The 27990-nt window shown below is 36.3% G+C and overlaps 3 protein-coding genes across 9 annotated transcripts in view; 2 read left to right on the forward strand and 1 right to left on the reverse strand.

Moving 5' to 3' along the window:
* The window catches only part of CEP290 (centrosomal protein 290), a 97194-nt gene extending 89893 nt beyond the window's left edge, over positions 1–7301 (forward strand). For 5 of the 6 annotated variants that reach the window (XM_060307089.2, XM_060307088.2, XM_060307091.2 and 2 more), the window contains 5 exons: positions 791–932; positions 2075–2148; positions 2720–2814; positions 5693–5772; positions 6736–7301. In XM_060307089.2, the coding sequence (XP_060163072.1) occupies positions 791–932; positions 2075–2148; positions 2720–2814; positions 5693–5772; positions 6736–6981 (637 nt within the window). In that variant the 3' untranslated portion in view covers positions 6982–7301. Of the gene's footprint in view, positions 1–790; positions 933–2074; positions 2149–2719; positions 2815–5692; positions 5773–6735 lie in introns of those variants that run through there. The other variant, XR_009565654.1, reaches the window with a different exon arrangement.
* Positions 684–19329, reverse strand: RLIG1 (RNA 5'-phosphate and 3'-OH ligase 1). 2 transcript variants are annotated; one of them, XM_030856441.2, is made up of 7 exons: positions 19078–19329; positions 15919–16036; positions 13213–13308; positions 12320–12436; positions 10523–10720; positions 9209–9378; positions 684–7914 (listed from the first exon to the last, which is right to left on the reverse strand). In XM_030856441.2, the coding sequence occupies exons 1-7, from the start codon at positions 19165–19167 to the stop codon at positions 7726–7728; spliced, it is 978 nt and encodes a 325-aa protein (XP_030712301.1). In that variant the 5' UTR covers positions 19168–19329; the 3' UTR covers positions 684–7725. The 2 variants fall into 2 exon arrangements, with proteins under 2 accessions (XP_030712301.1, XP_030712304.1); XM_030856444.2 differs by lacking the exon at positions 12320–12436.
* Positions 19330–19448: 119 nt separating this feature from the next.
* C10H12orf50 (chromosome 10 C12orf50 homolog) overlaps positions 19449–27990 on the forward strand; it is a 33489-nt gene continuing 24947 nt past the window's right edge. Inside the window, exons 1-5 of the mRNA XM_060306520.1 lie at positions 19449–19470; positions 19881–20002; positions 22202–22339; positions 25200–25319; positions 25670–25790. Of these exons, the coding sequence (XP_060162503.1) occupies positions 25308–25319; positions 25670–25790 (133 nt within the window). The 5' untranslated portion in view covers positions 19449–19470; positions 19881–20002; positions 22202–22339; positions 25200–25307. The remainder of the gene's footprint in view (positions 19471–19880; positions 20003–22201; positions 22340–25199; positions 25320–25669; positions 25791–27990) is intronic.

The following is a 27990-nucleotide window of genomic DNA, read 5'->3' on the forward strand; positions in this document are numbered from 1 at the left end:
TATTTTGTTGTAATACTGAGATAATAATTTTCCTTCTTTATCCTGTCCTTACCTGATTTTGTTGCCAAAGTGTTCCTTCTTTCCTTTTCTCTGGAAAAATTTGAATGTTATAAGCATTGTCTCCTTTAAGGTGGTATGATGGGTTTGTAAAGCCATTTTGGCTCAGTGTTTTAGAAGTTTCTTTTGGGGTCTGGATTTTTTTTTTTTTGAACTATTGATCACTTCTTGAAAATTTACAAATCTATTTAGATTTTTACAAGCTTCATCCCTCCCGCATCTTATGCCATTTTTCTTACCCCTGCTTTTACACATTCTTTTCCCTCTCCCAGCAGTGTTCTTTTGGTTTTGCTCTACCTGGATACCTCCTACGTGTGTGTGTGTGTGTGTGTGTGTGTGTGTGTGTGTGTATTAAATGCTTTAGTTTGTTATCTCTAAGTATATTCCTAAGAATATTCAATAATACAGAATTTTATATTCTTATGAATTTAATTTCTATTTGTGATTGAAAAAGGTATTGATTTTAATCTTTGACAGTGGTAAAATTCAGGTTCCATCCTTGTTATAACTTTGGGAAACATCTAAATCCTCTATTTAATTGGCCTGTTAATTAGGGGTACTTATCCCTTGCTGTCACCTAATGCTAAGTAAATATGTAGGAAAAGATTTGACTAGAAGACACAGTATAATAAGATATTCTTTATTTTTAGTGCAGTAACTTGAACTAGCTTTTAAATGAATTAGAGAAATTATTTTCCACGTCTACACCATTTTTTTTTCTTTATACTTTTAGAATGTATGAAACCAAGTTGAAAGAATTGGAAACTGATATTGCCAAAAAAACTAAAAGCCTTACTGATCTTAAACAGCTTGTAAGACAAGCAACAGAGAGGGAACAAAAAGTTAAGAAATACACGGAAGATCTTGAGCAACAGGCAAGTAATGTCATTTTTCTTTATGTGATAAAATAATGCATCGTATTTCAAACCACCCCTCGGCATTCATTGTCTTATGTAGGTAAAAATGAACTCTGGACTAATTCCTCTCCTACAAGTTCCATCTAAGTGAATGGCCCCACCATTCACCTATTTGTTTAAGTCAAAAACCTTGGATCATAGACTCCTTTCTTTTCACTCATACCCCGTGTCTTGTTCATTAAATCCTGTCAGCTCTATTTCAAATGTATCCCAAATCTGATGATATCTCAGCACCTCCAACACTGCCAGTCTAGTCTAAGCTATTCTCTCACACCTGAATAGCAGTAATTTCCTAACTGGTCTCCCTGCTTCCGCTCTTGCCTTGTTTCACCTTCTCCTTATCCCTGACCTATTTTCCACATAGTTGCCAAGTAATCCTTTTAAAGGTATAAAGCAAATCATAGCAGTCCCATCCTTAGAATCTTCCAGTGGTTCCCATTACCCCAGAACAAAATCCTAAAGTTCTTTTCATAGCCTGCAAAGACCTACATGGTATGGCATCTGGTTTCCTCTCTAGCCTCACCTTTACTTTCTCCAGCACTCATAGTGCTCTAGCCACGCTGACATTCTTTCAATCCTCGGGAAAACCAAACTCATCCAAACTACTGGGCCTTGCTTTTGTTTCCCTTGTTTAGAATACTGTTTACCCAAATATTCTCATAGCTCACCCCTGCACTTCATGTCTCTGCTTAAATGCAAGCTCCTCAGACCCTCCCAAACCTATACTACTTTCCATCACTCTGTCCTCTTACCCTAGGTTATTTTTCTTAATAGCCCTTCCCACCATCTTGAAGTGTTATCAAGTCACATCACATGCTCAGTTTGTCTTCCCCCACTAAAAATGTAAGGACCACAGGATCATGAAGGAAGGGATTTTGCTTATTCACTGCTGTATCCAGTGTGCCTAGGACAATGCCTGGCATGCAGTAGTTCCTCAATAAATAATTGTTGAATAAATAGTGGATAGATCACCATAGATGTACAATCATATGAACTTTTGAAAACTCAACTTTTAAAATTATGCTTCATTGAAAGTATCTTTATAAAACCTCATATTTCCGTGTCAAACTTTGTCTTCTAACTTTTCATTGTGCCCAAAGATTGAGATTCTCAAACATGTTCCTGAAGGTGATGAAACAGAGCAAGGCCTTCAATGGGAGCTTCAAGTTCTTAGGTATATTATTTGTTCATATGACTACTTTTTAAAAATTATTTTTTAATATAACCACATTTGCTATATCTAGACAGTTAAGATTTTTCAACCTTGCTGCCTAATAGGTTTTTCAGCCTTATTTCATCCTTCTAATGCCAATCACTCTTTTATATAATGGATGCTAAAAAAAGGGTAAACCAGATCTTAATATAGGTGTCAAGTTTGTAATTTAAACTTTCTTAATCGCATAGAATATATTAAACCTTAGCTTCCAAAGGCAAATGTTAATTGAAATGAGGAAAAAAATTCTTCCAAGGCTCTGTGTAGCGTACTTTTGTGAGGCTCCTCCCTGCAAGAGAAAAACTACTCTTGAAAATGACATCAGATCAGATTTTAAGAACATGAAGGATTTTGATTCTCTGATCTCTGAGAATGGTAGCATTGCAGCAGGGAGAGTAAATGGACAAATGTTTACCTTTATAAATATCAGCAAGTTCTAAGCACTGTACATCACACAATTAAAGAAATGCTCATGTATTTTGTGGAGCAATGTCTGTTTGTCTTTTTTTAACACATTATCATTGTGTTCTAGATTAGCTAACAGACAGCTGGAAAAAGAAAAAGAAGAATTAATCCATCAGATAGAAGTTAACAAAGACCAGAATGGACCTCAAAGCACCATACCCGGTAGTATATTTTTTAACACACTCATAGCATGTTAGATAACCCAAGTTTTTGAATTAGGGTTTGCCTTTCTTGTTTGTTCACACATTTCTGATCTGTCTTCCTTTTATAAAATCAAATCCTTGATTTAAGTTTTTAAAGCTGTCTCTGTCTTCCACAAAACAATATTCCCATTGAGCCCTTTGAGTTGTCTGTAATATTGAGTAGCAAGTATTCAAGTGTCTTTCTCCTTGTATTCCATCTGGATGTTACGGATTTAACCATGATACAATGCTAAGTAATAAATATTGGGTTTGTTGCTTCCAGTTTCTCAGTATAGGCCCTTTTAAGCCCTTTGAACATTTTCTTCTAAATGTTACTTTCATCTTGTTATTAATTTAAAAACTAAATGTATATAAGTAAACATTGCCTATATCCTTTCTTTTTTCCTTTTACAAAGTAAAAAAGTCTATCCTACCCTCTTCCATTTGCATTCAGAAGTGATTACTAATCATTCCCCTGTTCCTGTGTGCATAGGTATGCACATATACACATAGGTATGTAATGTATATGTATATGCGTGAACACACATACAGTGAATAGCTGATCCTCATTATTTGCAGATTCTGTATTTGCATATTCACCTACTCAGTAAATTTACTTGTAACCCCAAATCAGTACTGTGTGGTACTTTTGCAGACATACACACAGAGCAGTGAAAAATTTAAGTTCTATGATCCACACTTTCCTAGATGAGATTCAGCAAGGTGATGCTCTGCATTGTTTTAGCTCTCATACAAGGATGACCAGAGGAAGAGACAACAGGGGGCACTGCTGCACAGGGCAGGAACCTCTGGTTCTGGGACCAGCTGGACTGGGTTTAAATTTCAGCTCTGATGCCTGTCATTAGGGCAGCCTCAGGAGTCACTTGATACTTCCCAACCTTGTTCTCTCCTGTATAACAAAGAAAATAGGACCTAACAGGATGAATTGTTTCCAGGATTTAAGATTATGAAATCTATGTGAGATGCATGTGTATGTAGGTTTATTTTCCCTAAGAGCAGTGGTTCAGTATTCACTAATTCATTGTTCATGTTGACTTTATAGAACATAACTACTGCAAATAATAAGAATCGATTGTTTGTATGCATATTGTATTTGATAGCTTTTATGAAAATGCCAAATTCTGTTCCAAAGGGTTATACTAATTTATATCTAAACAGTTTTTGACTATTTCACATAGCTTTTCAATATCCTACCAAGTAGTCTTGTTGCTACTTTGTATTAAGGCTGTCATGTATGAGTCATTCCAGACACTGTGCTAAATGCTTTACAAGCGTTTTATAATTTAATTCTTATAGCCCTGAATTTTGAGTACCTCTGTCTCCATTCTACCTGTGTTAAACAGATTCAAAGCAGCTAGGAAGTGGCAGAGGCAGGATGAAGCCTAAATCTGTGAAACTCCAAAGCTCCTTGCCATTTCCTGCTATTGACCATTAGACTGCCTCCTCTCTTGGTGACTAGAAGTACATACGTAAACCTCTCTTGATAACATCTCTTCCAGCAGCCAGCTTGGTGTACTAAACCAGACACAGCACCAAAGAGCAGTTAATGCTGTTGATGTTAGGCAAGTTCTCTTTCTAAACCTCAGTTTCCCGAGAAGGAATTTCTGAACCCTCATTTCCTCCTCTTCTATTTAAAAATAAGGATATCTACCAAAGACTGTTAAGGCTCAAAATCAAACCAAAACTTTTTTGGAAATTTTAAAGCACTATTTAAGTATACGTGATCATTAAGCTAACTTTTGGAAAGTGCTATACATAATAATCACTTATACTGCATAATTTCATTACCAAGCTATGTAATATATAGCATCCCACTGATTAAGACAACTCAATATAGCACTCCAGTGATCAAAAATCAACTCTGTAAAAAAATCATTAGTACTTTCTGCAGAGGTGAGGGAAGCTTTGAAAAGTATGAGGAAAATATTTGTCTCCAACTTACAGTAATTGGAGGACCATTCCAAGGTCACCTTAATAGAATATGCTTCCTGTCCCATTCATGAAAATGTATTTGCTGACCATTATTTTCTCAAAATTCAGCATTATTTTAAAAATTTTACCCCTCAATGGATGTAAAATATGACCACATGACACATTATATGCAGTTTAAAGAAAGTATGTTTCTAGCAAAGATGGCAATTAAAGCAAAAATACTATTGCCCATTGATTCTCATTATAAAATTAGAGATATGTTAACTCTGGGGGAAATCAATAAATTAAAGCCCTTGTGCTTTTTATGTTTTCCTACCAAAATATCAGGACTTATTCATCTTTGTGTTATCCATCCTGCCCAGCACATTTTTCACATAGTATTGGGTTGGCCAAAAAGTTCGTTCAGGTTTTTCTATAACATCTTACGGAAAAACCCAAATGAACTTTTTGGCCAACCCAATAATTACAGTAAATACGCACTGCAGTACACGGAATAGTCAAAGCTGTTGGGTAACAGGAGCATTTGGCCACCTTATGGTTGTAGCCCCTTCCCTAACAGTCTACTTATTCTAATGTTGTACTATTAGCACCTAACAGATTTTCTCGGTTCTAGAACTTTTCTCTGAAAATAATGGTTTCTTCCATGTAAAAAATCAACCTGGATCTATACTTCTAACAAACATCTAACGTATGCCTCTTCTCTTTGTCTGCTTATGGAATTATAATACCTGATATAGAGGTAGCATACAGAATTCACAGCCTGAAAAGTGTTTCAACCATAAAAGACAACATTTTCCAGGCTCTAGTTTCATAAATTTCCTCCTTATCCTCTAAAATAAGTCCTTTATCTTGAACTCATTCAGAGTGGGAAAAGCTTAGTCTAATTTTCACTTTTTTGGAGGCAGATCCTGATCAACTAAAGGAAAAGGTCAAAGATCTAGAGACACAGCTCACAACCTCAGATCTAGAAAAGCAGCATTTGAAGGTAACTATTTTAATTATAGTATTATAAATGTTTTGTGAAAACAGCTGTTGAAAACTGTTTTTATGCTCACCATCTCTGAGTTTTAAGTATGTATCCTAAATATTCCTGGGATCACATTTTATACTTACATTTAACCTTGATATTACAAAGTTATTATATTCATCTGACTGTATTAAAAATATTTATTAACAGAACCATCAAAAAATTGAGACAAATAGGATTAAAGAGTAAATTATGTTTAATTGTCACAAATATAGCTCATTATTTTAATATTTTTCTAAGTTTTGGGTCACATTGGGAAGTGTCTTTTATTTCCTTTAGAAATTCTTTTCAGGAATAGTTCCCTTAAAGAAAGATATTTGATATGCTTTATCTCTTTAAGAATCTGTAAACAGAACAAAAGAGCATAAATATGAAAATTAACTAGTGATCACTGGCTATTCTACATGGTCATTAAAGCTCAAATTGTTCCTTTACCAGATGCCTAACTTTTAGCCAGGCAGAAGCCCAACAGTTTACCTGATCATAAATATATTTATAACAAGTGACCATTATTCATTGAAAATTAGATATTTGTAAAGAAAATACAAGTAAAGCCTAACCAAAGAATCTTAACCAAAATAACTTCAATGTTGTGAATAGCCAAGTTTTTTGATTGCCTCATTGAGAGTATCTTAATATTCTTTTGGAGAAAGATTAAATCCCCTCTGATTTAAGAACTGATAAATTTTAGTCCAAGACCAGGACATAACTTAGAGAACAAATAATTTGACAGTTAACAAGTTAGTTACTTACACTGTACAATGAAACCTTATTAATAAAATCTTAAGAAAATACTTCTGCCGTGTATTTGACTATTCAGGTTACTTTGGCTTTCATGTTTGTAATTAATCTCTTTAGTTCACACCTAAGGAATGTATTTTTTCCTATATATACCTTTTAAAGATAATATGTTCTTATTAGGAGGAAATAAAAAAGCTGAAAAAAGAACTGGAAAATTTTGATCCTTCATTTTTTGAAGAAATCGAAGATCTGAAGTATAATTACAAAGAAGAAGTGAAAAAAAATATTCTCTTAGAAGAGAAGTTAAAAACGCTTTCTGAACAATTTGGAGTTGAATTAACTAGTCCTGTTGCTGCTTCTGAAGAGTTTGAAGATGAAGAGGAGGAAAATCCTGTTAATTTCCCATATACTAAGGGCCACCTCTAGCTATAGTTTTATTAACTTTATAAGTTAAAATTCCATCTGGAAGTTCCATCTGGAAATCAGGCAAGTCTCTGACCTACATGATTTCCTTCCCAATACCTTGTACCTTTACCTAAATTGGAATTTTTAGTAAATAAAATTACACGAAAATTTCAACGTATTAGAAAAGTGTATTTTTGAAGACTTTTAGGATAAGTTATATCTGTCAAATAGGCAATGATCTATGGTGAATTCCTATACATTCATGTTTTAAGTTTCTTAAACATTTAAAACTGGGGTTTTATATATACTTACATATTCTCAAATTATATATGTGTGTGTGTGTGTATATATATAGATAAAAATACATTATGAAGTTGAGCCATAAGTTTTCTTAAATGTCTAGCAGTATTAAATTCAGCTTAAACTATTTAATTTTTAAAGTAAACGGTCCAGAATTGTTGGTTTGTCTTTTATGCTACTACCCATGTATAATGGACTGAATCTAACCTTTGTACAAGCTGGGCAGCTTACTATTATATTTTAAATTCCAGAGGTTAAAAACTCACTTGCTGTTTCTCAATAAAATTTTGAATAGATATTTGCAGGTGGGAAATTCATTTCTTCAAATGCTAGAAGACATGATGATGCTATATTAGACAGTGAACAATAAATAGAAACTCAGATATTTTTACCTTCTAAACATGGCAGGGTATTCAATATTGAAATATAATAACAAAGAAGCTGGTTTTTAATTGCATTTCCAGTTTATACATTGAGTATTATATCTTTGAGCCTACCAAATTTCTGATTATCTATTTTTGAAAAGTGATTAAATAAACACTTAGCATCAAAGGCATACACATAATTGTTCAGATTCATGTTGATAATAACTGGTTTTGAATTCATATAGGTATCTGGGATTGGCCAGCATAAACCAAGATGATGGCGATGGACCTGAAAAGAAAAACAAAAAAGGGCATTAGCTTTTAGCCTGTATTATCTTCATTCACTTACAAATCTTTTGAGTGCCTACTATCTCCCAGGCACTACTTAAGGCTCCACGTCATCTTACCCTTTTCTTTTTATAGCTGTTCTCCTGACATATTACATATTTACTTGCTTATTGTCTATCTTCCCCATTAGAATGTAAGCTTCATGAAGGCAGAGACATTGTTTTGTTGACTCTATTTCCAGCACCTGGAAACATGCCAGGAACATAATCAGGGGCTCCATAAAAATGTAATGAATAATAGAGTCTATTGCTGAGTGCAGAAGTTAGCCAATTGAAAAATGTGGGCAGAAGGCATTCTAACCAAAAGAAATACCATGTGATAGAATCGTGTTTTTGCTCTGGTTGCATTTAGTTAAGAACATATACAGCGTGGGTGTGTTTGGGAGATGGGGGTAAAGAGTTCTGGAAGTTTGAGCTGGGGCCAGATCATGAAAAATCTTAATGTCACTGAACACTTTTACGCAGGGAAGTAGTATTCTCATTCATCTGTGAAGCATGGACAGGACAGGGATAAGACTGAAAGATAACGCTGAGGAGGGTGACAAAATAATTCAGGCATGAATCTTGTTTTAAATTAAAATCAACAGCCAACTGGTTGGTAAGAAGTACACAGATGCAAGAGATGAGACTCTTTTAGAACTGATAATTGGATGTAGGAAGTGATGGAGAGAGGGGTTAAAAATGATATCTAAGTTTTTGGCTTCAGTGAATTGTTTGGAGTTGGGGTTGGTCCAAACTGGACTAGGGTCCAGTTTTGAACATTACAAACTAGAACCTATGTGAAATCAAACAGACAAGTCCAGGAGACAGAAAGGGTGCAAAGGGTAAAAGAATTCATTCTGTATATATTAACTGTCACCTTGGCACTCTTTTAACTCAACGAATTCTATGATCAGGTACCTTTGAGAAATGCTGCGTTAAACTAAGTTATTAGTACAGATGTCTTAGAGAACACTAATGTTCAACATGAATTTCCAAGAAGGCAATACATAGTATGCAGGGTTTTCCGGACATTTTCATCACTTTAATTCTGAAGCACATCTAGAAGAACCAACGCCCCACAGAATAAATACATATTGGGAAACACAACTTTATCATATAAAGATGGTGGCATGTGAGATGAAGAAATTAAATTACTGCATATCAGAATTACTGCAATTTGTAGAGCATTTTAGTGCCACTTCTACTTTAAGAACATAAAATGACATAATCCCACTAATTATTTTCTGCCAGTACCTTGATTAAACAGCCATCACTGCAGTGCCACACTATTCCTTCAATTTTGCCCTCTCTGCAACCTTCAAACCAGGACAACAGATCATTGTGCTTCAAAGTAGGTAGATTTCTTATTTGAAATGCTCCATGCGGTATAAGAAGATGTAACGGATGCTTCTTGCTTCCTAACCCTAAAATTGTAAAACTTTGCCATTAGCCATACAGAAGTTTCAAAAAGAATGAGGAAATTTCTCCCTCCAAATTAAAAAAAGCCTCTAAAACACTGAGGAATAAATTTACCAAAAAGTTTAATTCCTTGAACAGAGACAAGTGCCCTCACTCAAAAGTCGGCACCTTATCCCATTAAATCTAAATTCCACCTTTGTGTGCTCTATACCAGGAATTGGCAAACTATGACCTTCGACTAAACCCAGCCAGGTGCCTGTTTTTGTAAATTGTTTCAATGGAACACAGCCAACCCATTCATTTAAGTACTCTCTATGGCCTGTTTCAGAGATATGGCCCCCAAATCCTAAATATTTACTGTCTAGCCTTTTATAGAAAAGTCCACCAACTGCTGCTCTACACCATTAGCCACAATTCAACTATCATTCAGTATTTACCAAACAGCCACGCTGTATCTGATAACTTGTATAATTACTGTCTTAGATTCTTTTCACCTGCCAATCAGTCTGCTTCTGATCTCTATATAGGATTTTGCTATTCCAGCTTTAATGACCTTGGGTCTGTCTTCATCCCTGGATTAACAATACTCCATAGTGCCCTCAGGACTTGTACTCAAATCATCATGGTGTATATTCTAATGCTTGATATGCTATTCATTGCTAATTCTTTTATTTACTTTACTCCTAGCTGTTAATTAATGCTAAACTAATTACCTAGCCTTGAAAAGCAACCTAAGTGCCCATCAATAGATGAATGGATAAAGATATGGGGTGTGTGTACACACACACACACACACACACACACACACACACACACACACACACACACACACACACACACACACACACACACACACACACACACACACACACACACACACACACACAATGGAATAAAACTCGGCCATAAAAAAAGAATGAAATCCTGCCAATTGCAACAACATGGATAGACCTAAAGGATATTATGCTAAATGAAAGAAGAAAAAGACAAATACTGTATGATTTCACTTATATATGGAATCTAAAAACCAAAACAAGTAACTCAAGTTTACTAGTCATTTCTTTAGTGTGTATTTTTTTTTCAGTTGAACCTAGGAAGTTTTCTTTAAAAATGACTACTGTAACTAAACAAGAAAAAGGCTTTACTCACCATATGGGTTTCCATTAATATTGGTTCCTATAAGCTCCAGTGTTTGTTCTAACAGATCTGAGAGTGGCACTGCACTAATTTCCAAAAGACCAGGATCATCAGAATGATGCCTCAGTACCAGGGCGATTTCAAATTCATAATTTACTACAGAGGAATGCCAGCAATACTGTTTGTTGTTTTTCTCCACTGGTACCCAACCTATCATTTAAAGAAAGAAGTGTTTTTTATTGCACTGTTTTTCTTTGGATTAAGACCTAAGGTAATTTTAATTTTTGTTGCAAATTCTCTGTATTTTCTGGATGTTCTATCACACATAGGTATCACTTTTAACATCAGTGGAAATGTTAGCAGTTTTACTACTTTGTAAATCATAATCTTTTTCTTTAATCATAAGGTCTCATTCTTGATTCTGCTGAGGAATTAACCTGTTTGATTAGTCACTTCAGAGCACTCAGCATTATTTTAATAGAAAATTCACATTTTCAATAAGAATTGAGCACCATTCTAAGACACAGCACCAAAACCTTTTTTTAAATTAAGTTTTCTCTCTACCTTCTCTCCAGTTTCAGGGACGATAGACAGATGCAAGTATTCTGCAATTTACTGTATTGTTCCAGTATTTATTGAACAATTTATTGATTCTACATTTATTGAATGTTACTGCTATTCCCTTCCTAACTACTGATGGCAGATTAGGGTTCTTTGTTGTGGAGAATTCCTTACCAAAAAAAAAAAAAGACAAACTAGGGCATAAACACTATTATGACCGTCACATCTTTGGCATTCATTATTCACCCAGATTACTATAATAACCTCTTTGCTGATCTACTATCTCCCTTGTAATTCTATTTCAAGAATTTAAATTTAGTTCTGCTGTAGCTCTGCTTAATAATCATCTTCAGGATAAATTTCAAACTTCTTCAGATGGAATATAAACCCCTTTAAGATCTGAGCCCATTCCACATCTCCAGCCTCTACTTTTATAGCTTCAAGTGTCATACACTCTAAACATTCCAGCCACAATAAGGTGGTATTTAAAATTTCTCAAAGACTCCATGATCTCTCCCCTTCGTGGGAGTTTGCCTAAGCTGACCTTCTCCCTTCCTTCGCCAACTAACTTCCTGGTTCTTAAGCTTCAGTTTCAATGTCCACTCTCCTTAGAAGCCTCCTCTAACCACCACAGGTTGAACTAGGAGTTCTTCTTCTTTTCTCCAATTGTACCCTGTGTATTATTTCCTTTTAGTTCTTAAATCATATATTATTGGTAGATTTTTCCTATTGTCTAAAAGATCATCAAGGATAACTCCTCACTTTTGCATTACCAGAATCAAAAAGTACTTTGCACATTATAGATTCTTTTAATCTGGAGTTATCCTTCTACTCAGCACACTTCTGCAAAATTTTCTCATCTCCAGAAAAACTACTGTGAGACACCTATTTTCACTTCCCTTCGAGACAGTCTTCTAGGATCTTTGCAAAAAATATATACATATTGTTATCCCCAGTCTAAAAAGTAAAAAGCTTAATATCCCATTTCAGATTAGAACATACCGTCATCGTGACAACACTTCAAGGCTATTCCCACACTCAATGCTTTATTAATCTTCACAGACTACAGGTAGTAAACTGTCCACCTGAGAAAAGATTCTAAACTTGAGAGGACGTTCTTGATATGAAACATCTTTGGTATCGTTAAACTTAAATTAGACTTAGAAAATTTGTGCTATACAGATAAATACCATGAAGAACCATATTAAAATTAAGTTCTGTAATTTCCAATTGAATGTATAATAATACCAGGAATGTGTCCATTTTCATCAGGCATTGGATTCCCATTTAATTGTTCTATTTCCTTCGCTGGTATCCAGCACTCTGGAACAGGTTTGAAGTCCTCCTCAACATTCCAAAAAAATTCTAAAAGAGTTAAATAATCTTATGTGTGGCGATACTTTAAAAAAATACATATAACACTGAACAAATTCAAAGTGGGAACAGCTAATGAACCCCATAATGTCAGGTATCATATAATTAGTCTCCATTCACTACCACCACAATGTGACTACTTCTCAGGGTTAAGGTACTAACACTTTAAATTTTCAATTTTGAACCCACCACTATCTGTAACAGTAGTAACAGTCTAACTAAAGCAACCAATGTTCCACCATGTGTGATTTATGGTAAATTTTTAATGCACTATGAATATAAATATATAAAGATTATATGTATGAATGAGTGGATATATAACAATAAATGTATGTATCTACTTATATAATATTTAGAAGTATCTACTGTAATAATTAAAAATATTAATAATCCTTTGAGATTTGTGCCTGATTTATAAAATTACCCATTTGTCTCTTAGGTAGACAAAACCAAAATGTGTCACTCATTTTATATATATATGTGTGTGTGTATATATATATATACACACACACAATAATTTTTATGTTTTAATAAAATGGACATGCTACAATGAAGAGTCACAGAAGTGTTAGGAAAATATTTTGAAATATTTTTCAAGAATATGCTTTTACATATAAAGATATTCAATTATAATTTTTTCTTTTCCCAAAGTGCTTAAATTGTAAAGAAGCATATAATATAAAGAACATCATAGCAAGAAATAAGCCAAAAATTTCAACTTAAATCATGAAAACCTTTAAAAAAAAGAAAAAAAAGGACCCACTAACCTTTAGAGTTTTGTTTTGAATGTAGGAAATTTTTAAACCTTTTCTCAGCTAGTTTGTTAGGTTTTCTATCTAGCCGAGCCCAAAGGTATGGCTGACCTAAAAAATAATGAAAGGAAAAAAAAAGTTTAAGAGACAAACAATAAAATTTATCTTGAAAGACATTTCCGTATAAAATTTTTCAATAAACAGTAGGAGTCATCTCCTCTAAGAGAAGCAACCCAGAAGACAAAGGGAGATAAGCAGTATAACAGACATCCTACCTAACAGTACCTGATGTATAAGACTTAAGTCTTTGGTTAGAGAGTGATGGGGATGAGATAAAAAGCAAATGTGACTCTTTCATAAGGACATTCCACAGCCATATTTTATTAGAAACTAGCAATTGTGAGAAACCGAAGCTACCTCTATACCAAATGGAAACATAACCAGAAAATTGTATTCACACTTCCCCTGAAACCGAACTATGTGCTATGAGGGTTAATTCCCAAAAATGTGGAGTGAGGCTAAACTGTTTTGCATGGCTCTGACCCCTGGGGTCAAGGCAAGGAACATTGTTTAATAGCAATGCTTTACAGTCAGGGATCTGAGAAGTTTCAGGGCAGGTGCCAGCACTCTTTATTGACAGCAGTGAGGCTAATGAGTTGCACCTGGTCTCAGTGAGACTCCTGGAGGGCTGATGTTGAGGCTGGTTACTTAGCAGGAAGATACCTTCAGGGCCAGCAAAATATAAAAATGCCCAGCTGAGACTCCATTTCAGATTCCCGGTTTCTGAGGTGTTCCCTGTCTATATCAATGGTGGTCCCTGCTTTAAGAAAGTGTGTCCTGCCTGGATTTGTCAGGAAGGTGGGGGAGGAGTCGGGGCGGGGGACCATAGAAGCTTTCACCCGGTCTCACCAGACGCTTTGCTGTGAGAGAGTCTTTGGTTGTGACGCGCATCCTTTTAATGCCTTTGCTGCACTGCCTATCCTTTACCTGTAATAAACTGAATCTGCAAGCACTGTCACTCTGGGTTCTGTAAGTTCTCTTTAGCAATCCAATCTTGTGTAACTGCTACCATTATACATGATTACACATATGATGCACACTGAAGTTTCTTAATATAAGTCTAAAAAAATCTTTTAGTTTCTTCAAACATATAAATCAGAGACTTATCTTAAAAATTACTGATTAAAGTTTGGTTTAGGCACTATATATTACTCATTAGCTATACCAATAAATAATATGAAGAACCAGATTAAAACTACATTGTCATTTCTGTTGAATGGACCTTTTGTTCTTTTCACAATAAACATAAAAGAACGCATTGCACTCACACCCATTAAGATGGCTACTATCAAAAAAATAGAAAGAAACAAGTGTTGGTGAGGATATGGAGAAGCTGGAACCCTTCTGAAGTCCTGCTAGGAATGTAAATACTGCAGCTGCTACAGAAAACAGTATAACAGTTCCTCAAAAAATTTTAAAAAGAATTAGTATATGATCCAGGAATTCCATTTTTGGATACATACCCCAAAGAATTGAAAGCAGGGACTCAGATATTTGTACACCATGTTCATAGCACCACTGTTCCCAACAGCCAACAGATGGAAGCATCCCAAGTACACACTGATGGATGAATGGTATATACACACAATTATGTAGTATATACAAACTTGTGGTATATACATACAATGAAATATTATTCATCCTTTTATAAAGGAAGGAAATTCTGACATGTACTACAACATGGATGACTCTTGAGGACAATATGCTAAGTGAAATAAGCCAGCCACAAAAAGACAACTACTGTTAAGACTCCACTTATATGAGTTACCTAGAGTAGTCAAAACCCTACAGACAAAGTAGAATGGTGTCTGGAAGAAGGTGGGGATGCTGAGTTGTTTAATGGGTAGGAAGTTTCAGTTTTGCAAGATGAAAAGAGTTCTGGAGATGGATGTGTCGATAGCAGCACAATGATGAGAACTGTACACACCACTGAACTGTACACTTAAAAATGGTTAACATGGTAAATTTTATGTCATATGTATTTTATCACAATTAAACATGACAAAAGATGCACTTCAGAAGAGATTTCCTGATATAAAGAATGTGTTCAATATGCATTTAACTGTTCTATTTCTCTTGCTGGAATTGAGAGGTAATTTCACTATCCAGAAAAAAATCACAAAGATTATTTCTCTCTTTTCAATGCATTTTTTTCCTTAACATAGTTGACAATTTCTATTTGAGTTTAAAGTACATTAAAATGAAATAAATTAGAGACATTGCCAATAGTAATAAAAACAATGGAATCAGCACTGGGACCAGTGGAATAAGAACAAGCTTTAGGGTCAGATAAACCCTATTACCAGTTGAGCCTTCATTAATTATATGGTCTCGAACAAATTATTTACGTTCTCTGAGCTTCAGTTTCCGTTTCTGTGAAATGGAGAGGCTTATTGTGCAAATTAGAGATAACACATATAAAGCATTTATCATACTGTCTGGCCCTTAATGGGTATTAAGTAAATATTAGTTATCGTTCCTTCTTCCCCCAAGAGAAAGATACAATGATATAATAAGTATAATGTACCAATTGTGATTTTATTATTTTCCTATTATACTTAGGTTTCCAAGGGTTTATGAAGAGCAATGCCCCATTTCAGATATATATAGTTTAAGTGACTAAGAAAAATAAGTAATATTTGTAGTACAGTTTTATATTACCTTTGTAAGTAGTAACGTAACAACATGTTCCATCCACTTTTTCTGTTGGAATTGCACTGTGTATATCTGCATCTAATGCCTTGTGACTTATAGTTTCAGTTGCCAAAACTTTAAATGGCTTAAAAAAGAGAAAGAGAAAACTGGTTTAAGATAAATAGCCTCTATACCTTCACACACACTCTTACCTGGAAGTTCTTAATTTCACTAGCTCTAAGGGATGATCACCAGTTTATCCTTCAAAATATTTCTCCTGTGAAGTTCTTACAAATCACCCACTCCCCTTCTATGCTATCATAGCAATACATGTTTTTCCACACAGATTTGTAATCAGAGTCGACTTGAACAACACAGGTTTGAACTGCATGAGACCACTTATATGCAGTTTTTTTTTCAATAGTAAATACTGCAGTACTACACATTCAAGGTTGGTTGAATCCTGGATGCAGAGCCCTGGTTATGGAGGAAATTCGAATATGAGGGCCAACCACAAGTTATACTCGGATTTTCCACTGCTGTATGATCCAAGCCCCTAACCCTGGCATTGCTCATGGGTCAACTGTATTCACATGTTTCTTTATCCACCATAATAAGCTTGACAACAGTAACCATGTCCTATGCAGAGCTGCATCCCTAGCACAGGTGTTAAGTGTGTTCAGTCATTTACTTGACAATTATTTGCTAAATGCCTCCTATGGGTTAAGTATTGTCCTCAGCACTGGGATAGAGGTGAACAAAAAAGGACCTGCCTTTGGTGGAAGGTTCATTTTAAGGAGGGAGATGATAACAGCAACAAAATGTATATAGTACAATGTTAGCTATGATAAGTGCTGAGGAGAAAAACAAATGGGGACCCTTTCAGCTTTATCAGTAGTGAACTGTTTGCATATTTAACTTACGGTTTTTCTACTGTCAGGAAGACAAGCCAAGAGTATCAAGAATGGAGGAAAAGACATTTTCTCGGATTCCTACCAACTTTTTATCTGTAATTTATTTTCATTTATGAGAAAAGACTATGCCACTGTTTTACAGTCTAAATTATCTGAAGTAATACTCACCTTACATAATGTGAAAAAACACTGTACAATATAAACATACTGGTGTGATAGGCTTAAGACTAAAAAATGAAGTACTGTTTCAGAGTCTGGCAAACTTAGGAAATTAGCCCCACTCTGGTACTGATTCAGTATTTTTAAGATAAAGCTGAATGGTTAGGGATTTATCAGTAACTTATAACACTGGTTCAGAGGATATCAATTTAACCTGTGGCAGTAGGACCAAGGTTTGGCCCAATAGCTCTCCGCGTGTGTGTGTGTGTTTAAATTTATCAAAGATTCTAGGGAGATGACTTTATGGAGTTCTTGGTAAGGACAAATATCCCTTCCATAAGAATGAATTACCTACCACTCCATGCTACTGACATGTCCAAAGGACAGCATAAGATACCAAGGGGTACGCAAAGTTCTCCTTCTCTGTCACTTAAATCTTTAAACTCTGACTGGAAACAGAAGGCATGTGTGTATAAAAAGTAATAGCTAGTATCAACTGAGTGATCCTCTACAATTTCTTGGTAGGGGAAATCACTAGAATAAGTAAGCTGATGAAAGATTTCATAGAGAACTTCTGATTCTAAATTTTTAAAATCCTGGAAGTGATCCAGGCAGGGTGCGTAGCCTGAGCATAGAGACAGGATTGTGCTTGCTATGTTCACAGGATGAAACAGACTTTGCTAGAACAGATATGTCACTTTAAGTAGGCACCTCTGTCACAAACACACATGGCATTTTTCACTACACTGAGCTCAGGCACCTCACTGTGGGCCTAACAGGCACTTTACGACTGGGCCTGATTAATGAGAATCCTTGAATTGCAGTTAAGAATTTGAATGCTATGCTATAAACAACACTATAAGCTATACTTGACTGCAGAGGGACAAGAGAAGGGGCTTATTTTCCTGGTGGAGAGTGCTTTTACAAACTACTCGCCTCCCACCCACAACATACAAAGTTGAGGATCACAGCTAGAGCGAACCACTCTTCAGGATGCCATTGTTTCGTATGAATTAAGTTTGCTAGGGCTTAAAAAATAAAATCTTGACAACTACTGCTACAGACATTTAGTAGTAACTGCAGGGTTTTGACTAGGAAAGAATAATGATGATCATTCTCAGTGGCAAGAAAGAACAATTTAGTGCAAGAAGGGCGTAAAATATTAAGAACTATAATAGCGGTGGCAGTGAGATGTTATAAGGTAAAAAGCATCAAGGTAAATGGAAAGCTGGCATGAAATGACACCAGGGTTTATCCAGTGCCTACCATGTGTCAGGTCCTAAAAACTGGGACTAGAAATAACACAGCAGTCTTGGCCTTAAAAGTCTTTTAGCCTGGGAGACAAGAAGGCCAGTGTGAACGATGTTAACGGGAAGTGGAGGTGGAGTCAAATGCACATGCTGATTTTGTATGATGAATTGAAGCACCCAACCGATAAGTGGTGATTTTGCTATCAAGGACTTTACTATGTATTAAAGAGTTATCCTGATACAGGACCATTCACCAGTATTTATTAAGGGCCCTCTCCATGTGTAAAACACGTTGCTGCGAGAATAGAAAACCTTGAGATAGAAACACCAAAATTAGAATCAAGTAGTTAATTACTGGAAACAATACACGAGGTCTGATCTTTAGTGACCTATTTAGGTTAGTTGTCAACACTGTCATCGGTTCCCAGGTTTGAACAGGTGAAGCAAGTCTTCTAAAATCTCCACTTTGACACCACACTCGTGAAAAGTAGGAAAGCTTGTTTTGCGGTGACTATACGACTACCTAAGGGACTTTCCTCAAAAGGTGGTAACCCAAGAAGAAAGGAACATTATTTAAGATGCGGGTTTTCAATTTCCATGCGATGGCAAGTTTGAATCGCCGGATCAGAAAAATTCTCCCGCAGATTCCCTCCCTTGCAATTAAGAAGGTACAAGAACCTGGAGCTCGGGGCGTAGAAGACCCGTACCCTAGACCGCCCCAGAGAAACCTGCAAACCGCCCCCGCCCCCAGTCTACAGGGCGGCTCCACCGCGCCTGGGAGCCCTCTCCGAATTCAAACGCAGCCCGCGCCGCGGGGAGCAGCCCACCCGTGGCCGCCCCGCGGGCCCCGCGCTCCTCGGTACCTGATGCTCCCTTTTGGTGGACGGCTCCTCTTTCACCTCCGTCACAAACACACACGGCATTTTCCGCTGCACCGAGCCCAGGCGCCTCATGGTGGGTCCACAGGCAGTGCGAGTGGAAAGCGCGCTTACGAACAGCGCCGGGTCCGTACCAGGACAACATCCACAGCACTCAGCCGAGTTGCTCAAGCCACGCACGTTCCGCGCGCTGGCCCAACGGCCGCGCTCCCGCGTCCCCCGGCACCGAGGTGGGCCGGGACGCACGCCCGGAAGCGGCCTCCTGGCCGCGGAGCCTTCTGGAAGTTGTAGTGCGGAAACAAAAGGTACCTCCGTGTGTGCTCTCGCGAGCGTCCCTCAGGGTTGTGATGACATTGAAAACACAAAGATCCGTTTCTGGTGTGTGTGTATTAGTAGCCGATGATATTTATGAAAATTAAATGTATGAAGTGATAAGTAATGAGTGATTTTAGGTGGCGATTTAACACCATTTTGATGAAACCGATTTGCCTGTTCCCTTTAATATGTTCCTGGGAGAAGCACTGTAGAAGCTTAGAAATATCCGGAGACATCTCAAGGCGAAATGAAAAGTAATTCCCCTGGAAAAATGTTAGAAAACGCTACAATTAAAACATCTAGGACCCTCCCAAAAAAGAAAAATTACCGTTTGTATTACGCCTCATTGTGCGGCATAATATGGTCATAATCGGTTCTGGTGTCTTTTCCAGAGTGAATGCAAAGTGTAGCCTTAGACCAATCCAAAACCACACGAATACCAACATTCAGCTTTCAATCTCCATCTTTCATAGGAACCTCATTTACCTTAGTTAAGTATGAGCTCCAACAGAGTCCGAATGGCTTGAGTACTTGTCGTCAATCACCTGCAGAGGTAAAAACAGCTTTGACTTATTGCTCAAAAGAACTTTGGAGGGTAAGTAATGACAGTCAATGACTGAATAAAAATTAATAAATATTCAATATTTAGTAATAGTAGCCTTTCTATCTCATTGAAGCTAGTAGTCCCTAGTAGGAGAGTTTTGATTACTGCCATCTTTTATGTGTCTGGACAATGCCCAGGTCTCATTCCTATAATTGTCTTATCTGCAGGTATCAGACTGCCCAGCAGTTTCCTGATTTAGCCCTCATGAAATTAAACGACTATATCTCACTTGGAGTTTTCCATGTATAAGGAAATTCCCAAAGAATAAAATAACCCTCCGAAAAATTCACTGGTTTTTGATTGCTGGATTCAGAGGGGAGGGATGGAAGAGATTTGCTGTATAAAAGTATTTACTTTCTCTTCTGCTGTCTTTGATTTTCTCATAGGAAAAATAAATTAAATAAATAAATAAGGGAGTTGGGGGCGAAAACACCTGATGTGAGATCCTGGGACCAGAAAGGTCTTAGCATTTTGTAGTCAAAAACCAGTGACTTTGTTCCTCCAGAAGAATCCTAAAAAGCAGCTTGTTTCATTGGTCTCAAGGAGACAACAATTAAATAACCGTCACAACTCTCAACTGTCATTTCCCAAACTGCCACAGTCTTTTAGTTCCAACATTCTATCATTTCTGAGAAAAGATCATCTTGCAAAACATTCCACTTGCTGTTTGAAAGTAGCAGCAAAGCTAACCATTTTTTAGGAAGCACTCTATTTCTAGTGCTTTGATTTCATCAGTGCCTGGAGCAAAGCTTCTGGCAGAAACAGGGGAGTCCAACACAGGGGACAGCCAAAGAACCCATTCACAGTTACAATCTGGACTCCTACTCTCTCTGATGGGTAGCAGCCAACCCCTCTGCCCAATTCTCATAAGTCTGAAGAGTCAGCAAGGAGTGACTACCAGCCCCAGTACTTAAAGTGGTGTTAACACAAACTGGAAGAAAGCCTTTTTTCTCTCATGTGTTAGTGTTCTGACATGAACCCAAAATGAAAGATTCAGTGCAGAGTGTACTCTGGCCAACACAAAAACACAGAATTTTCAGGCCTACCATGAACTGTCCAGGCAAATTTCTCATAACTCTTCTTTACTCATTACAGGGAGAAAAAATCGTCCTGGGTATAGTCATAGCTTTCCCTGAAAAACTAGAATGAATTTCACAACAGGAAAGGAGTGAAGAGAATAAGGAAAAGGTGTGTGTGGCGGGGAAGAGGAAGGGTAGAAAGAAAGGAAAGGAAAAGAGAGTTGGAAAAAAAGAAGAAATTAGGGTTCCAGGCATTCTAGACACTACCAAAATGCACAGATCTATTTACAATGGCAAAAAAAAAAAAAAATTCCCTTCTGGGTTTGATGTGTTTTTGCTGTTTCTAATGGAACATAATTGTTCAAAACTAACTTCAAGAGGTAAAAGCATTTCTTCAGGCTTTCCCCTGTGTAAAACATGGGTTCTCACAATGGCTTTAATCATGATGTTAATGTAATCATGCAACAATGGTGTTTGGTAACAGTATTTGAAAATAGTCCAATGCAGCTAAAAGTTCATAGGTGGAGAGGAAGTTTATCTGGAGGCAAAGACCACTTAAAGCTATTTCTTAGGGGTGTTTCTCCCAGTAACCTATGTGCTTAAGATGGGTACATTGTTATTCTAGAGTTAGAAGGTAGGGCAAAACAAAAGTTGAGATATTAGATTTTTCTATATATCATTGCTATTATTTCCAAGGTTTTAGTCAAGTCTTTATTCTCTACTTGATTTACTTCTAATGCACAGTTCTTTTTATTATTTTCTTTTATTTACAGTTATAGGTGAATAACTCTTTTCTAAATTTTAGCTTATTTCCTAGATTTTTATCCTAAAGCAGTGTATTCAAAAAGTTCATACCAACTTAGTCTTTTTTACTTAACCAAAATGAAAATCTATATGTCTTGATCTTTTAAATTTACAATTAAAAGTACACTGCAATTTAAAAATATATTTTGACCTACTGTAATTTGTCTTCTCTAAGGCATTTTCTAAGTTACCTTCTATGGATATTTTTATTAATTTCTGCTAGGTTCTAGTTCTTTTAGTAAAGATACTAAGATGAAGACCTCAGTAACTACTGATTGAAATGTCTCATTCTGGGAATCAGAGTACTTCATTTTGCTTTCAACAAATTCTCAAAATTTGCAAGCATTCTGGAATCTTTCTGCTATAGGAAGAAGCTATTCCCCTTTTAATGATGGATGAAGAGTGAATGGAATATAGCTACAAGATGAATAAGTAGTCCAATTTATTTTCAGGCATCTATTAAATATCACAATCTGAATGATTTTTTTCAAATCAGTGGATAGCGGTGAGTACATAATTAAATAATTTTACTTTTATCTTGAAATATAGATTAGTATATTTACCTATTTAAAATTTTTAGTTTTGTTTCCAAATCATGTATAGAAATAAGAGTTTAGAAAATATTTACTTGTGAAATACTTAATACTTCTTAATTATGAAAGTATGAGCTAGTTTGTTCCAATTTCAATCAGAACATTGAAGGATAAAACATACTATTTTATTTTTATTAGCTTTTTCTGGTCAATATACTAGAACTGAGTAAGAGAAATTACTGTTCAGTATTCACTAAGGTAACCTAGCCTACAGTTAGATGTGAGGTCATTTATGATGAGTAAATAATGGATTAGGTAACAGTGAGCAAAATTCTGGAAGTTTGAGTTTGTGTGCTTACTAGCAACCACTTTCAACATTTCTGCCAAGCTAGAGAAGGTATCTTCTAATTTAAATTTATTTAAGAATTATCTATTGTGTAATATACTGTCAACAGGAGATCAGTTTTAAAAATACTGATAGCCTGAAAGAGTGTGGAAGAGAAATTATTTTTCCCCGTACACACTCATAGTTCTTATATTTGCATTCCTGCAATTTTTATATTAAAAAACATAGGATTAGTAGCAAGAGAGTTGAAAATGGCAGAAGTTGGGAATGACTGCTATTTCTTTTTTAATTCCATATGCATAAAGGTAAATATTGTACAATTTACAGTACTTCACATGCTTAAGCTTTTTAGTAGAATGAAGGAAGATATGGCAATAATTTGCATTGCTGAATCAAAATTTACTATTTTCCCACAAAATACTTTATGTATTTAAAATCTGAAGTAAATCCTTATCGTGTATTTTTTTTTTTTTTTTGCGGTACGCGGGCCTCTCACCGTTGTGGCCTCTCCCGTTGCGGAGCACAGGCTCCGGACGCGCAGGCTCAGTGGCCACGGCTCACGGGCCCAGCCGCTCCGTGGCATGTGGGATCCTCCCGGACCGGGGCACAAACCCGTGTCCCCTGCATCGGCAGGTGGACTCTCAACCACTGCGCCACCAGGGAAGCCCCTTATCATGTATTTTTGATATATTGAATTTCTCTGATAAAATCTGGGATAACTTAAAATTGTTTGAAACTACCCTTCTATATGCCAGTTATATGCCCCTGGCTTTTTAGTACTCAGTGTGGCACTTTTGCCTATATTATGGCTCCTTGAAACATCAAATTCCTAATATTGAAACATTATATGATACATCGTACTGTTTTGGTTAATGTGATTCCAGTCATATAAATTCGAATAGTTAAATTCAGGTCACTATCAAACAGTTAAATAAATCTAATTTACCCCCTATTTTGAAATTTATTAACGAAATTACTGAATTTTCCCCTGTCAAAGTAACAGCAAATAATATCATGGAAAAAGGAAAAGAAAGTAATACAAACAAATTGGCCAAACATGAATCGAAGTTTATAAAGTTAAAATGGGAAAAAATATTTAATCTAAGTGATTAGGATTAATGGATCTCAATGAAACCAAATAAAAAATGTAGAAATTCAGAGTTTGGAGCTTCATGTTCATATCAGAATGAACCCAGTGAAAGACATGCTGTTGTCTGGTTTAAAGCATTTCATCTCTGCTAGGACAACTGAATGGAGTCAACTTGACTGTAAGAACGAGATCTACTTCTCTTACCTGTTACTTTAAGATTAAACCCTAGGATGATAAGAAATAATAGAACTTATGTTCCATGTGGGCAGAGAGTTTTGTCTATTTCACTGCTGTATCCTCAAATACTTAGTAAGTTCTCAATAAATAAATGAAAAAATAAAAATAATAATAGCAATCACAATACTTTATCTCCCATAATTTTTACAACAATCTGTGAGGAGGGCTTTATTCCCTTTTTACAGGTGAGGAAACTGAGGCACAGAGAGGGTGAGTAACAGATTGACTTTCTGATTATGGGCAAAATAGAGTTCAAATACCAGTTTATCTGGTTCCTGCCTACTATCCTGGACTACGAGACCTACAGATCCACCTTAAAAGGGAGAGAGACTGAAGACAGAGAGTAAGAGGGTGGGAAAAAAAATAAGGAAAAACCCTGAAACACATGTCTAAAAAAGGGATGAGTTTAATAGGATATTTTTATTCTATGTTACCCACTCTCTGCCCCAAAAGCCAATGACCTGAAGTTTTCCCAATTGTGGATCTATGTGTAAAAGATATAAAATAAAAAAATAACAGCCCTTTAAAATAATCCATACCTGCTTTTGTTGGGATATAATGATGTAAATGTGTGAATGTATAGACACAATTGTAGACCAAGGGCATATAGCATATACATGTAACATAGCACATTGTACCAATTATTTAAAATTCCACAATAATATAAAGTTTAAGCTCCATTCACTTTCCCTATATAAATACACTTAGTATCTCCATAAAGTAAGAAAACAATTATCTAATGAAATATATGATTAATAGAGATCATCTCTACAATTAGAATATGGATGATGATTCTTAAAAAAAATTCTGGCTTTCTTAACAAAGAAAAATTAGATCCTTCTGTCATTGGATTGTGATTAAGAGTGTCACTGATCTTTTGTATGTTTATCCTTAGTGAGCCATATGGATTAACTGATAACAAGGAGAATTTTATCAGGGACTCATGGCGTGTTGTACTATTTAATCATTAGATTATCTTGTGTCTTTCATTAAAATTAGACTGCTTTGCTAGAATTTAGACTTTATGGCATTGTATTTGTAGTCTTTTTTTAAATTTTAATTTGATCTCCTCATATTTTCTTTAGTTGATTAGTAATCTGTTGTTAAACACTAACATTCGTATATTGAGTTTTCTACACTGTTTACTTTTTCCTTTTAGGGTTCCCAGTGCCGATTCCGACACTGTGAAGAGGCCCTTGGCAGTGACACTGTGTGCTCATTATGGAGAGAAGGAAAATGTTTAGATCCACTTTGCAGATTTAGACACATGGAAATGCAGGTAGAATTACTCAGCATCATCATGTTTGTTAAAAGCATCTCCCTTCGATAATACTGAACTATACTCTTACAACACAATTGAGAAGAAATGATTTTTCCTTCCATTACTTAATTTTAGGCATTTTGCACTTTGCTCAATTTAAATTCTTAAAGAAATGGGCAAGTATATTTTAGGAAATCCATTGCATCTTTTAAATAGCAAAGCTTAGAAACACTCAAAGCCTAGAAACACACGAGATCTTAAATCGGCAATTGCAGTAGTTTTTGTCACATTGTGTTGTGTTGTAGCACATTGTATTTATTGTGAATATGGCATCTGATCATTACATTTCCCCCACCTCCTTTGTCTAGCAAAACTGCAGCATTTCATGCTTCTGGGAAACTCAGCCTCTTGGTTGTGTGAAGATCAGTTGTATCTTTTATCACAGCAAACCTCGAAATATCAATGGATTATTTTTGCCACCAAGTAGCAGTGAGTATTTTTTTTGAATAACATGGATATACCATATTATAATCTGGTTTTGGAGTAGCAGCATAGAATGACACGTTAAATAAAGTATGAAAGGTGAGTAATGCAGTTTAACAGCCACTGAATGATTTGGGATGATTCTATCAAGAATCATGAGATGAAGCTTAGAATGAGCCATCAAGTAGCCAACAAAAATGTAGTGAACAAAGAGCAAGTCAAACTTTCTCTGTGTTTCTAAAGTGGATTTATTCATCTGAAAAGTGAGAGGACTACTGACCTCACTAGGTGGAGAGGAACTGTCTCAGCAAATCATCGCACAACTGGCCTCACCATTGTGCCCTTACCTCATAGGTGGGGAGAGCAAGGGCATGCTCTGGTTTGCACACTTCTGCTTCTAGAAGAACAGCTAGATGCGTGGTTCTTCCTAAGACTTCATTTGTGGATAAAATGCAATCCCATTGTTGCAGAGTAAGTGGCATACTTCAATCCAGCTAAATGACACTGAGGTTCCACTATGTGATGAACCTTAAACTAGGTTCTGGGAAGGGGATAGGGAAGACACCACGCCCTATAACAGTGAATGGCAAGAACCTTGCTTAAGAAGTTGGGATTGTCAGGTTTCCCTGATGCTATAGCTATGCCACTCTCCTGCTGTGGCCACCATATTTCTTACGATGGAATTATTCTAGGAATGAGTTTACAGAATATCAGTCCTTTGGATTTGAAAACGTGGCTTCAGATAATCCTTGGCAAATGAATGACTAAAAATTATGTTTCTTTGTTATAGTCTTCTGGAAAACTCTGATCTCATAGCATTCATTATACATGTGGTACCTTGATCAATGTTTTTCTTCACTAGACTGTAAACATCACAAGGATGGGGACCATAACTAGTTTCCTTACCAATGCTTTGCACAATGTCTGGAGCACAGATGCCCAATAAAATTGGATGTATGGATAGATGGATGGGGATAGATAGATAACTACTGAAGGTAACCTACTGGGATGAAAGTTATTACACTTACTAAGTGGTTAACTTGATCCCATTGTTTTACATCTAGTGTGATTTTATTTCATGAGGACATTGTACTAAATTCCCTATATCTAGTGTAACAGTTTGCTTCCTAAAGGTCTATGGATAAACTTGCTATCTTTCAAACTAATTCTTTTAGGACTAGAGGAAAACAAAGACTCCATCTCTGGGCAAAGGAAAAGTAGAGTGTCTGTGTAACAGTTATTGGGCTCCCCACTATAAGACATGCCCTGGGCTAAGTTCTGTAGGGATACATTTTATTATTCTCATTTATTAGGCATAGAATCTGGATGTCAAAAATAAATTCTAGCTTTTCTGGAAGTCTCAATTTCTTCAACATGTGTCAAAACTGCTCCTGACTTTGGAATAAGGTTTCCCCTCTCTCAATAGGGTCAAAACCAGATCCATGCACTGGGACCAAATCCTTCCCCTAGCCATTCTACCTCCATCATGAGAGGGGATAAGCAGGCTTCATAGGCTGCTAATACCCTACTTCCTCAAACCTCCTTTCGTCTGTCTACAGGGAACAAATCCACTTATGTGTTTTGAATTCACCAGGACTAATTTTATTCTGCCCTTTATTCCTGTTTATGTCAGTTTCCCTAGGGGAAAAAAAATACTCCTGTGTGTTTCTCCTTTATTTGCACACTAGTACCATACTCACAACACTTCTGACACCATACAAGTGGGTTTTTCCCCACACCAATCAATTCTCTGTGACATTAGCTGGGTGTCCTATAATTTAATTCAATTCTGACACTAACCAGAGTTAGCACACACCCCACAGATTAATGGATGTATCCCCAAAGATTATCTTACACTTTTCATATTAATTGCAAGTAGAAGGTCCCTAGGTTACCCACAGCCTCTGTCTAACTTGGGTACAAATTGGAGGTTTCCATGATCTCTCTCCCTGGATTAAATAATTTGCTAGACAGCTCAAAGAACTCAGGGAAACGCTTCCTTATCTTTACCAGTTTATTGTAACAGACGATGCCATAGAGGATGGCATCCTCTACTGTAATAGAAGATGTTCATCACACAGATGAACAACCAGATGAAGAGGCACATAAGGTGAGGTCTGGAAGGGCCTGAGCACAGGAACTTCTGTCCCTGTGGAGTTGGGGTGTGCCACCGTCCAGTACGTGGATGTGTTCATCAAGCTGGAAG

Source organism: Globicephala melas, chromosome 10 (assembly GCF_963455315.2).
Source record: "Globicephala melas chromosome 10, mGloMel1.2, whole genome shotgun sequence".
NCBI lineage: Eukaryota > Metazoa > Chordata > Mammalia > Artiodactyla > Delphinidae > Globicephala > Globicephala melas.